This window comes from Eumetopias jubatus, unplaced genomic scaffold, assembly GCF_037043125.1.
Source record: "Eumetopias jubatus isolate StellerSeaLion01/CBP00866 unplaced genomic scaffold, mEumJub1_p1.0 scaffold_14, whole genome shotgun sequence".
NCBI lineage: Eukaryota > Metazoa > Chordata > Mammalia > Carnivora > Otariidae > Eumetopias > Eumetopias jubatus.
In genome coordinates this window covers 37357643-37370045 of record NW_028274820.1, presented here as the reverse complement: position 1 = coordinate 37370045, position 12403 = coordinate 37357643, and the positions used below count along the sequence as shown (strand labels likewise).

The window sequence follows — 12403 nt, the reverse complement described above, 5'->3', positions numbered from 1 at the left end:
CTCTCCAGAATCGGCTCAGGACACACCTCCATTCTCTGACTCCCCGACGTAGCTTCCTCGCTCTGACTCTTCCCTCCTCGACCTCACGGTGTACCTTTGCACCCACGTCGCCTCCACGGGACAGTGAGCGTGCTGAGAACAGGAAGCTTGCTTTTTTTCCTCTTTGGGTTTCTTCCATGCCCCGCACACAGTAGGCACACACTGATGAGCAGTGTAGTGAGTGGATCAGTCAGCCTGTTCTCAGCAACACTTTGCATTCAGGACAAGTGTCTGCTCCCATGCCTCTCCTTGCTGCCCTCCTACGTGGTCATCTGACTTCTCTCACCCAACAGCCTGAATCAGGCTTCCCTGGCTCCTCACTGGCCTGCCGCCCCAGGTAGGTATCTCCCTATACCACGGTGGGGGGGGTCGCGTTATCACCTCGCAGAAAAACCAGTGCCTGCTTTGTCATAAACAAATCTTCCTTATTTGAAATAATTGTGCGGGTCTTCCTCCTGCTTGGGAGAAGGTGATGACGCTAGGCCTTCAGGAAGCCGCAGGATGCCTAGCCCACCTGGTGCTCCAACTGCCACTCCCCCCAACTGTCACTCAGAACTTCCCCCTTAGTCCCAGGGCCCGCCTGCCCTTCGGATGACCGTTGGCTCCCGAGCCAGGGAAGCATTCTGAGACCAGGTGAAAGCCTCATTGTATGATTAAGGCACCAGCCAACTGTAGTTTCATGAGGAAAGCTCAGCTGCCGTTGATTTTTGTTTGTTTTTTGTTCCGAGTGCTTTGAAACTCTCTCACTGCCTCTCCCCCTTCTGATTTGCAGGACCGCCCGGGAGGAAACCAACTTGGGTACTCGGCATCTTGCGGGGCTCCTCAGCTGCGTGTCAGGACAGTTCCCCTCAGGGGAGCTCCAGATTTTACCAAAAAGAGAAATATTCCCTTTTCTCTTCAAAATGTAAATATCTTCTTTAATATAAATAATAAATGCTCATTATAAAAATTCATACAACTCAGAGTGTGTTCCCCAGCTCTGCAGTGTTAGGGATACCCATGTTAACGGTTTGTCCTCTATCTCTTCAGCCTCTGGAAATGTGTATGTGTGCGGTGTATAAAACATGAGTGTGATCCTACTACGTATTATTCTCTACTCTAGTTTTTTTATTCAAAAGTGTGTTGGAGTGAACTTCTGACATGAATCCATATATATATATCGAACTTTTCTTTGCCAAAATCAATTTAACCATTCCTTAATGATTGATACTTAGTCTGAAATTTTTTTTGCAGTTACAGTGAATAATGTAATGAGCTTCCTTATATATGTCTCATTGCCTATTTGTGTGGGTATTTTTATGGGGCAAGTTCCTGAAAATGTAATCGTTGGGCGTAAAGTGATGCACATTTTGAATCTGATGCTGCCAAATTACTGACGAAAGAAAGGTTTACACACCTGCCAACTCCTTGAGGTTTTCTCAGGGCTGATTTAGCCCCCTGGCACAGTAGGCACATTGCCTAGGGTCCAACGTACTTTTAAGGGTCATGAAAATATTCCAATTTCTTTTAAAATCAGTAGAAAAAAAGTGAATATAATAATAATGAATAGTGTACAATGAATCCAGTCTGGATTGTATTTTTTTCATTCCAGTGCAGCCAAAAAATGCACATGTAAATATTTTTTTATAGAAAGGGGAATATCTGTAGGACCCCCACAAGTCAGAATGTGGCCCTAGGTTATCCATTTCTCTACAGCCTTGCAACTCTGAGAATTAGCTTTTTAGTTTTTTGGGGGAAAAAAGTACACAATTGTTTTTATTGCATGGATATTTGTGAGGTATTATTTCCTAAGTTTATTGAGCAAAGTTCCCTTATGAATTGTCTATTTATATTCTTTTTTCATCTTTCTAAAGAGTTGCTCATCTTTTCCTTGTTAAAAGGTTGTTCTTACAGTAAATATTGCAAGTTTTATTTTCACAAATTTGCATTTCAGAGTTATTGGTATCTTTTGTAATGATATTAAAAGTGCTTTTTGTACACCAAATCTGGCAAGGATTTCCAAGCATTCTTACAAAGGCTTACAAAAATAATCGTTGATATTTTCTTGTAGAGTATCTATGGCTATTATTATTTATGATAATATCTTTACTTCATCTGGAATGCATTTTTGTAAAAGATGTGAAATAGTTATTGAACTTTGTTTTCTAAGCATAACTACTTGTTCCAACACTATGGGACAATAATTTGAAATGCCACCTTTATAAAAATTTTTTTTAAAGATTTATTTGAGACAGAGACAGAGACAGAGAGTGAGTGCGGGGGGTGGGGCAGAGGGAAAGAAAGAGAGAAGCTCAAGCAGACTCTCCTCTGAGCGCAGAGCGTGATGTGGGGCTCGATCTCATGACCCTGAGATCTTGACCTGAGCCGAAATCAAGAGTCGGACACCTCACCGATTGAGCCACCCAGGCACTTGCCTTTATCAAACTTTAAATTCTCATACACATGGGTCTATTTCTTACATCTCTTCCATCCCATCGGTCCATTTATCTATTGACATGCTACAACCATACTTTTAATCCTGTAGCTTCATGATATTTTGGTTTCTAATAAGGTAAATCAGTACTCCCCAGCTCCCCATAATCCTTCTCTTTCAATTTTCTTCTTGATTATTCTCATATATTTACTCTTTCTGATGAACTTTAGAGTTATGTTTTCAAGTACTGAAAAAAAATCCCAGTGAATTTTGCAAAATTTAGAGGTTAATTTGAGAAGGACATCTTTGTAAAATGGAGTCTGCCTCTCCAAGAGCGTGGTGTTCTGTTCAGACCTTCTTTTTATGCCATTCCCGAGTGGGGTATGGTTTGACCAAGCCCTGGCCCTCTCAGCAATCTTCTGTGGGGAAGCAGGCCAGCAACAGGGGCTTGTCTGAGTCTTCATGTCCCAGTAAAGCTAACGGGGGGCTTTTCTTTGCCATTTTTGGTTCATTTCGTACTGATTTTCTAAGAACTGTGCTCTGCTCCAAAGCACTGTGGCAGAGCCACCGTAACCTCTTACCTGCATTTCTGGTCTCTTTGCTTCTGCTTTTGCTTATTCTGGCCCTTTCTCCACACTGTGCCTAGTGCAGTCTTTTTTTTTTTTTTTTAAGGTTTTAGTATTTCTTCATGAGAGACAGAGAGAGAGGGAGGGAGAGAGCCCAAGCAGGGGGGAGGGGCAGGCAGAGGGAGAAGCAGGCTCCCTGCTCAGCAGGGAGCCCAATGCGGGGGGTGGGGGGGGTGGGGCTTGATCCCAGGACCTGGGATCATGACCAGAGCCGAAGGCTGATGCTTAACCGCCTGAGCCACGCAGGCGCCCTAGTGCAGTCTTTCTAGTCAGATCCCCTGGTCCCCTGCTGGAGTACCTTCAGTAATTCTCTGTTGTATCAGTTACCTATGGCTGTAACAAATCACTACAGACATAATGCCTTAAAGCAATACAAATCTATTCTCTTATAGTTCTGCAGGTCGGAAGTCCCAAATCGGTCTCCCTGGCCTAAAATCAAAGTGCCAGCTTTCGGATTTAGAGGTGCTAGGGGAGAATACATATCCTTGCCTTTTCCAACTTGCAGAGGCCTCCTGCATTCCTTGGCTCACGGCCCCTTCCTCCGTCATCAGAGACAGCAACTCTGTCACTCGGACCTCTGCTCCTATTGTCATCTCTCCTGTGACTCTGGTCCTCCTGCCTCCCTCTTATAAGTATGATCATAAGGATGCTTATGATTCAGTTGGGCCCACCCAGAGAATCCAGGATCCTATTCCCACTTCAGAGTCCTTAGCTTCATCACATCAGCAATGTTCCCTTTGCCATGTGAGGGGCATTCACAAGTCACAGAGATTAGGGTGTGGACATCTTTGGAGGGCCATTCATTCTGCCTACCATGGCCATGGCCTTCAGGATGAATTTGCTTGCTGGTCCCTCACTGACCTGCCCTAACTGGCCCTCTGCCTAACCTCATTCTGCTCTGGAACCTGCCCTCTCTGCTTCTTCCCGTTCTGGTCCAGGCTGACTCCCTGCCTTGGAAAACTTTTCCCCATCTCTTCCTCCTACTCGTTTTTCAGCCTTGGCTGAAATTTCCCTTTCTCTGGAAGCTTGTGACAGCCTCTTCTACTTCCTACATTTTCCTCCAGACGTTATGAGGGGCTCTCGTTATCATCTTCCATTGTTCCTGACCCTGCTTAATTTGGCTTTTATATTATTGCTTGTTTATCTTCTCCTCCAAAATATAAGCATTTTGAGGGCAGAGGTGATGAGGGGAGCTCCACACCTGGCACATAAAAGGGAGTTTATGAACTCCTTGTGGATGAATTTATAAACATAGTAATTTCATTATAAAGTGCAAGTTACTTTACTCTATAGGCCTCATCTTAAAAGTAGTGGTTCATCACTCACCCAATAAATATTTGTTAAGTACTGGCTTGGTAAGTCCTGAGCTAAGGGAGTTAAAATTAAGAAAACATCGTTTGAGGGGTGCCTGGCTGGCTCAGCGGGTACAGCATGTGACTCCTGACCTAGGGGTTGTGAGTTCAAGTTCCATGTTGGGCATAGAGCCTACTAAAAAACTTAAAAAAATTTTTTAATTAAAAAAAAATAGAAAACTCATTTGAATGTTACAAGGATGCTAAGATTGTAGTGGTATGAGCACAAAGACTTGAATAACAATTCTCCTCCTCCAGGAAAATGGACTTGGAGATCAGTGAACCAATAGACTTTAGTTCTGGGGATCATCACCATCTGGTTCGGAAAGCAGCAGATAGTAACGTCCAGATCAAGTCTGGTCAGTCCTACACAACTTCGCCTTCTGAGCCACAAAAAACTCACGGGAATCCACATTCAAAGATGAAAGAGCGAGCGGATAGCTATGTGGTACAAATTTCAGATGAGACCACCCCAAATGACAGCAATAATTTAGCCAATCCATTCTCAGATTCATCGGTCCGCAAAGGTGAGCATAATTTTGGAAGAGAAAAGCAAGTGTTCTCTCAAAATGCTTTCCCAGAGTGGATTGTTAGACGCTTTAACTTTGCCTTTAGTTTTTCCCAGTTACACTTTACCATGAAACATGATGTAGGGCTGCTGTAGTAGGTGGTCCCTTAGTTGTCCAGGGTATTCAGAAATTCATAATAAACATATTACGGTAAACAATGTGTGGTTCCCTGAGGAAATATGAATTACCCACTGACTGTAGAATGTTCTTACCTCCCTACAAGGTGATGCCATGATACTGGCTTTAGTTTTAAAGCATATTAATTTAATGCCCCCTAGATATTAATTCTGTATGGGAAATGCATTCAGCTGTGAGCAATAGAAAACTAAAAATCTGTGGCTTCAAAAAATGTCTTTTTTCTTTTATGAACTATGCCGTTCAAGGCAAATGCTACCAGTCCCCCGTGACCACTCTGTCATCCTTAGACCCTCTTAGGGCCTGGACAACTTAAAGGTAGACTGTGAGCTTTGAACCCCACTGCTGTCTCCCTGTGGCCTTCACTCCCCATCTTGTGGCTGGAAAGATGCCTTTTGGAGCCCTAGCCTTCCAGGTAGGGAAAGGCAAAGGCAAAGAAAGGCTAAGCCTAGTCTGCTGCCTCGACAACTCCAAGGGGTGCTATTCATGGACAGATGCCCGAGAGTAAGCCAAATCTGACTTCTTTTCAGAGGCTTTCCTGGAAACCACACCCAAGAATTTCCACTTGCTCGTCATTGACCCCACCAGGATCCCACGGCCACCTCCATCTGTAGTTTTTTTAGTTGGGCCCATTGTCCTCTTTAACCAGGTTGGGGTTGGGTGGTGAGGAAGCCAGGGAGGATGGATGGCACCACATGAGCCACCTCTGCCCCGGTGCCAGTCCTTCAGCACCGGGTGTTGTGCGAGAGGAAGAGTTTTGCATTTAGTCCTTCCAACAACCCTGTAAGTGAAAGCATTGTAGTGTCATTTAACACATGAGGACATCAGGTTGAAGGCCTCCCCACCACTGTTGGAGTTAGTTGCTTGCGTCTGTCTCTCCTGGAGGGCAGAGGCTGGGCCCTCTCCCACTTTAAAAAAATTAATATGGTATGCAAAAAGATGAGAGTCTTATGGAATCAATGGGTAATGGATGAAAAGCTATGGGACTGGGGGGCTATCATTATTTGAAGCAGCTTTATACAATTTACATATCATAAAATTTACCCCTTTTAAGTGTACAATTCAATGATTTTTAGTATATTTACAGAGTTGTGCAACCGTCACCACAAAAAGAAACCCATACCCATTGGGGTCACTCCCCATCCCATCCTCTCCCCTGGCCTCTGACAACCACTAACCTACTTTCTGTCTCTATGAATTGGTGTATTCTGGATATTTCATATCAATGGAACCAAATGATATGTGATCTTTTGCGATTGCCTTCTTTTACTTAGACTTAGCATAATGTTCAAGGTTCACCTGTGTTGTAGTATGTGTCCAAACTTCATTCCTTGTTTATGCTCATATAGTATTCCATCGCCTCATTAGAACCCATTTTGTTTATTTATTCTTCAGTTGACAGACATTTGGGCTATTTCCACTTTTTGGTTATTAGGAATAATGCTGTGATCAATATCCATATTTGAGTTTTTGTGTAGACATACGTCTTCATTTCTTTTGGGTAGTAGATACCTAGGAATTGCAGGGTTATATGACAACTCTGTATCTAACATTCTGAGGAATGTTAAACATAGTGGCTGCACCATTTTACATTCCAACTAGCAATGTAATGAGGGGTTCTGTTTCTACATGTCCTTGCAACACTTGTTATTGTCTGTCTGTCGTCTTATAGCCATTCTAGTGTATGTGAGGTGGTATCTCACTGTAATTTTGATTTGCATTTCCCTAGTGACTAATGATGTTGAGCATCTTTTCACAAACTTACTGGGCATTTGAATATCTTCTTTGAAGAAATATCTATACAAATCCTTTGCCCACTTTTTAAAAAAACAGGAACCATTTTATTATCTTTCATGATTCTGTGGGTTGACTGGATTGAGTTGGGCAGTTCTTGTGCTGGTCTTGACTTGGGGTTCTAATGCAGTTGTAATCAGATGGCAGCTGAGGCTGAGTGGCCATTCTGACTCCTTGACATGGCTCGAAGTTGGTGCTGGTTGTTGGCTCTCTCTTTATGACTTGAGTCTCTCAGCACTTGGGAGTTGGGTCCCAAGAAAAAGTATACCAGGTAGACAAGCCCCATTGTGCCAAGAAGTTTGTCAAGCCTTTCCAGGCTTCACACATGCTAATGTCTCACTGGCCAACACAAGTTATGTGGCCAAGCCCAGTGTCAGTTGGAGGGGGGCACTACATAAGCTCTGTCCATTTTTAATTATTTATCTTCCTGTTATTGAATCGTGAGAGATCTTTGTGTATTCTAGGTATAAGTCCCGTATCAGATACATGGTTTGCAAATATTTTCTCCCAGTCTGTGGGTTTTCTTTCACTTTCTGATGGTGTCATTTGACGCACAGAGCTTTTACTTTTGATGAAATCCAATTTGTCTGTTTTTTTCTTTCTTTGCTTATGCTTTAGGTGTCATATCTAAAACATTTATTGACTAATTTCTGCTCACAAAGATTTACATCTACGCTTTCTTCCAAGAGCTTTGTTTCTTTTTTTTAAAAAGACTTATTTATTTTAGAAAGAGAGAGTGTGCGAGGTGGGGAGGGAGGGAAGGGCAAAGGGAGAGGGGAAGCAGATTCCCTGCTGAGTGAGGAGCCCTGATGTGGGGCTTGATCTCAAGACCCTGAGATCATGACCTGAGCCGAGACCAAGAGTTGGACACTTAACAGATGAGCCACCCAGGCACCCCAGGAGTTTTGCTTTTTATGCTTACGTTTATGATCCATTTTTAAACTAATAATTAGGTTTTGTGTATGACATGAGGAAAGGATCCAAATTCATCCTTTGGTATGTATATGTCCAGTTGTCCCAGCGCTTTTTTTTGAAAAGACTATTCTTTCTCCCTTGAATTGTTCTAGCACATTTGTTAAAAATCAGTTGGCCATAAATGTAAGGGATTATTTCTGGACTGTCTATTCTAGTGATCTTATGTCTAGTCTAGTCTTATAAGGCTGGGCCACATCTAATATTTATTCCCTCACAGTCTCTGATATATAGTAGATGTGCAATAAATGTTGACTACATGAATATTTTAAGGTAGGCAGCCCTCATTGGGGCACATATGTTCTGGTATTTTGATTAAGATAGCTCAATCCCATTTCTTTGTTGTCACCCTTCCAACGCATCAACACCACCTAGCCAAAGGACACAGTTGACAACCCTGTCAGTCATCTCTAAGCAGAATTTACTTTTGCTTTGAAAATTGAGTCAAAGCTACCAAACAGTTCACTGTCATCATATTCAGCACCATATTCAGAGGGCTCTGGGAAGAGCTGTGCAGGAGGAAGGAAGCAAAAAGAGACACTGACATCCTCTGCACTCAGCTTTGGCATGCCGCTGGGACCTCCTTGGTCTTACTTATGATTCCTCATGTTATCCAGTTTCTGCTCAAGTTGAAGGGAAGGGAATTGCTAAAGGGAGGCAGGCTGGCGAGAGAAGTGGTGGGAAGGCTCTGCGGCCTCCCAGCAGCCCGCATCTGTCTCTGAGGACTAGCTGCCCTCTCTACCTGCACTCCATTTCATCCACAGGTGGACCCGGACCCCTAATGATGGCCTGAGACATCCAGGGACTTTCAGGTCACTTTTAGTCCTAAGGAGGTTGGGGTGTGCATAATAAGGAATTAAATTCCTGTTTGTCTTTTAGATTTTGGGGCTTCCACGGATAAACCCTCAAATCTCCAGTAAAATACCTGTGACAATCCGAACGGGATACTTTCCACAAGGTCTGCAGAACTGGATCTCTGTTGTTATTCCATCTGCTGAGTCTAAACTAGGGCTCCTTTTCCCCTCCTCAAAAAGTCAGAGGAAATATTCTTTCTGTTAAGTATCAAAAATAGATAATTACATTTCTATTTTTACTTTTGAATATTGTGTCATGAAAATAATGTTTCTGTCTCTTCAGCTTTCATTATCAAAGTGTTCCTGATCCTGTCAGCTCAGCTGGTGGCCACTGGGGCAATTGTCAGCCTGTTTCTTTTCTGGTAAGTCTTTGTTACTGATGTAAATTAAATATTAAGTTGTTCACATTAATTCTTATTGAATCGACTCGACTTAATTCTGATCATTAAACATTATCTATTTTCTCTTAATCATCCATAGGATATGATATTTCTATAGCTTTGTGGTTCCTGAGGCAACTCTTAGAACAAGGTGTTGGTAGATTTCTACGGTTTTGCTTCAACTTCCTAAGCCGAGATCTTTTTGTCTTACTCTTATTTGGGGCACTATTTCATTTTCTATTTCCCCTGAGCTATTTCCACAGACAAAAGTGGATAAATGGAAAAAAGGTGAGATTATGGAGGCTTTGGAGACTTGGAACGCGGTTAAATGCAGAAATTATTTTGGGGCTATGATCCATCACTGCTTAAACTTAGCCTATGAAAATCTCTATTTACAAAACAAATTTATGAGAAGTTGGTATTTTTTTTTTGCTTTGTACACCTAGAGACCTCAGTATTTTTTAAAAATAAAAATGTCACCAGGACATGTACATTCATACAAATTTGACTTACATGACTGTCTTTTTATGAGTCTATTTTAAGAAGCAAGGTATAGTTCTAGGTTTCATTATTTCACTCCTCATTTGTCATTGTCAATCATTTAGGATTTACCCCTTTCTCATGAAACTGTTTTATTTCTAAAGTATTACATTAAACAATTTGTTGTTTAAAACTATATTAATTTTTTTTTAATCAGGAAGGGTTTAAAATCTTGGGTGCTCATGAATGCCTGGTTCACCTATGCAATCTTGTAAGTATTCTTGGATTTCATAAAAAGTGATTTTTCTACCAGCTACTGATTGAGTTTATTAAAAATTAAGTAAAGTTTAACATTCTGGAAATGACAAAATTATAGAGATGACAAGCAAATTAGTGGTTAGTAGGAGCTAGGGTATGTGTGTGTTTGTGTGTTCCCATAAAGGGATGGCATGAGGGAGATCTTTGTTGATGTTTTAATGATGGGATAGTTTCAAATCTTGATTGTGGTGCTAGTTACACATATCTACACAGACTTGTGTCATAGTTCTATGACATAGCATTATACACACATTGTACCAATGTCAAATTAATGGTGTTGGTATTATCCTATATATATGTAAGATGTTACCACTGGGGGAAACTGAGTGAAGGATACACGGGAACTCTCTGTCTTTTTGCGACTTCCTGTCAATCTATAATTATTTCAAAAGTAAAATTTAAAAAATTCTATGGATGGCAATGAGCAAAGTTAGTTTTAAAAGCTAAAAAAAAAAGCAAAGGTAATCATCTGCATATATTTTTGTTTACTTTATACTTAGTATCAGATGATAACATAATAACATATCTCTATCTCTATTTATCTACCTATATCATATGATATGATCACCGGAAGCAAATAACACGTGGCTTTAAATTACCCTCAGGCCGGCATTTTTTGTTGTACTGATTGTACTTGCTTGCTGCGGGAAACTCCGCCGCCAGGTGCCTGCGAATTACATTCTCCTGGGATTATTTGTAAGTAGACTTTGTTAGCACTCCTTGTTGCTTGCCTCTGAAATCTATTCCTGTCACATTAGTAATTCCACTCCTTCTATTGTGGAAAATCTTCCTGTGGAATAATACAGATAGTATTTGTGAGATGTTCTCTTGGCTGGATTCTGGTTGTAACGAAGTCATAAACTTACTTATGAGACAGCATCCACACCCCTTTACTGAGAGGATCTGGGGACCCTGGGCAAACTTGCCTTGAAAGGCCACACAGGGGAGCCCCCTCAGAGGCTGCATTTCAGGAACAGCTACGTTGACTGTTTCTGGCCCTCTGCCACAAACCCATTTTGTTATGGAAAGTGGGTTCACATTTGGTTCACAAACTCGTGGGTGAGAAGTGTAATTTTCCTTATTTTTGTAAGATTTATCTTATTTCTGTTTCAAGTCTCACCGGGAGCAGAAACCCATCTCACCGCAGCTTCTCCCTATTTCCTCACCTTGCATCTCAGTTCAGGAGAGTTGGGGGCTGGGGGGCTCCAGGTCCTTGGCTCTCCTCTCCTCACTTATGCGTGGTCTAGTTCCCAGTTCACAGCGCCTCCCGTGGGGCTTCTACTCACAAGGCCTCGCCACGTTGGTCCTTTCTCTGTGGATCAGTGCTGCTCTGGGCCACAGAAAACGTGTGGCTCTTTTTCTTGCCGCTAGTTCCTTTCCTTGTTGCTCACAAGGATTCCAGGATATCAGCACCCTCCCCTTGTGAAGATTTACTTACCAATTGATTAATTCTTCATCTGGTTCCACATCAGATTTGAGAGAGCTTATAAAAATACCCACAGTATAAGAAGATAAGATAAATTGGTGGGGGAATCTGATGAAAGGAAAAAAAATAAGGGTAGGAAAATAAAGCCAGTGGTTAGATTGTATACAAAATGCATAGTCCTACACATGCTGAACAGCCAAAGCAGTTTTGAGAAAGAGGAACAAAACTGGAGGTGTCACAATCCCAGATTTCAAGATCTACTACAGAGCTAGAGTAATCAAAACAGTATGGTACTGGCACAAAAACAGACACATAGATCAATGGAACACAATAGAGAGCCCAGAAATAAACCCGCAACTATATGGTCAATCAATCTTTAATAAAGAAAGCAAGAATATACAATGGAAAAAGGACAGTCTCTTCAACAAATGGTGCTGGGAAAACTGGACAGCCACATGCAGAAGAATGAAACTGGACTTTTTTTTTTTTAAAGATTTTATTTATTTGACTTTGACAGAGAAAGACACAGCGAGAGAGGGAACACAAGCAGGGGGAGAGGCAGAGGGAGAAGCAGGCTCCCGGCCAAGCAGGGAGCCCGATGCAGGGCTCGATCCCAGGACCCTGGGATCATGACCGGAGCCAAAGGCAGACGCTCAACGACTGAGCCACCCAGGCGCCCCTGGACCACTTTCTTATACCATACACAAAAATAAACTCAAAATGGCTTAAATACCTAAATGTGAGACCTGAAACTATAAAACTCCTAAAAGGAAACATAGGCAGTAAACTCTTGAACATTGGCCTTAGCAACACTTTTTGGATCATTCTCCTCAGGCAAGGGAAACAAAACCAAAAATAAACATTTGTGACTACATCAAATTAAAAATCTCTTGCACAGGGAAGGAACAAAACAGAAAGGTGACCTACTGAATGGGAGAAGATATTTGCAAATGATATATCTGATAAGGAGTTAATATCACATATATGTATATACTATCTATCTGTTCATACAAATGAACACCAAAAAAATCTAATAAAAAACGCA

General features: G+C 41.8%; 1 protein-coding gene across 1 annotated transcript in view; it reads left to right on the top strand.

Moving 5' to 3' along the window:
- The first annotated feature begins 4692 nt into the window (after positions 1 to 4692).
- Positions 4693 to 12403, top strand: part of LOC114221078 (protein lifeguard 2-like) — a 31456-nt gene continuing 23745 nt past the window's right edge. Inside the window, exons 1-4 of the mRNA XM_028119203.2 lie at positions 4693 to 4957; positions 9038 to 9116; positions 9832 to 9885; positions 10538 to 10628. Of these exons, the coding sequence (XP_027975004.2) occupies positions 4693 to 4957; positions 9038 to 9116; positions 9832 to 9885; positions 10538 to 10628 (489 nt within the window). The remainder of the gene's footprint in view (positions 4958 to 9037; positions 9117 to 9831; positions 9886 to 10537; positions 10629 to 12403) is intronic.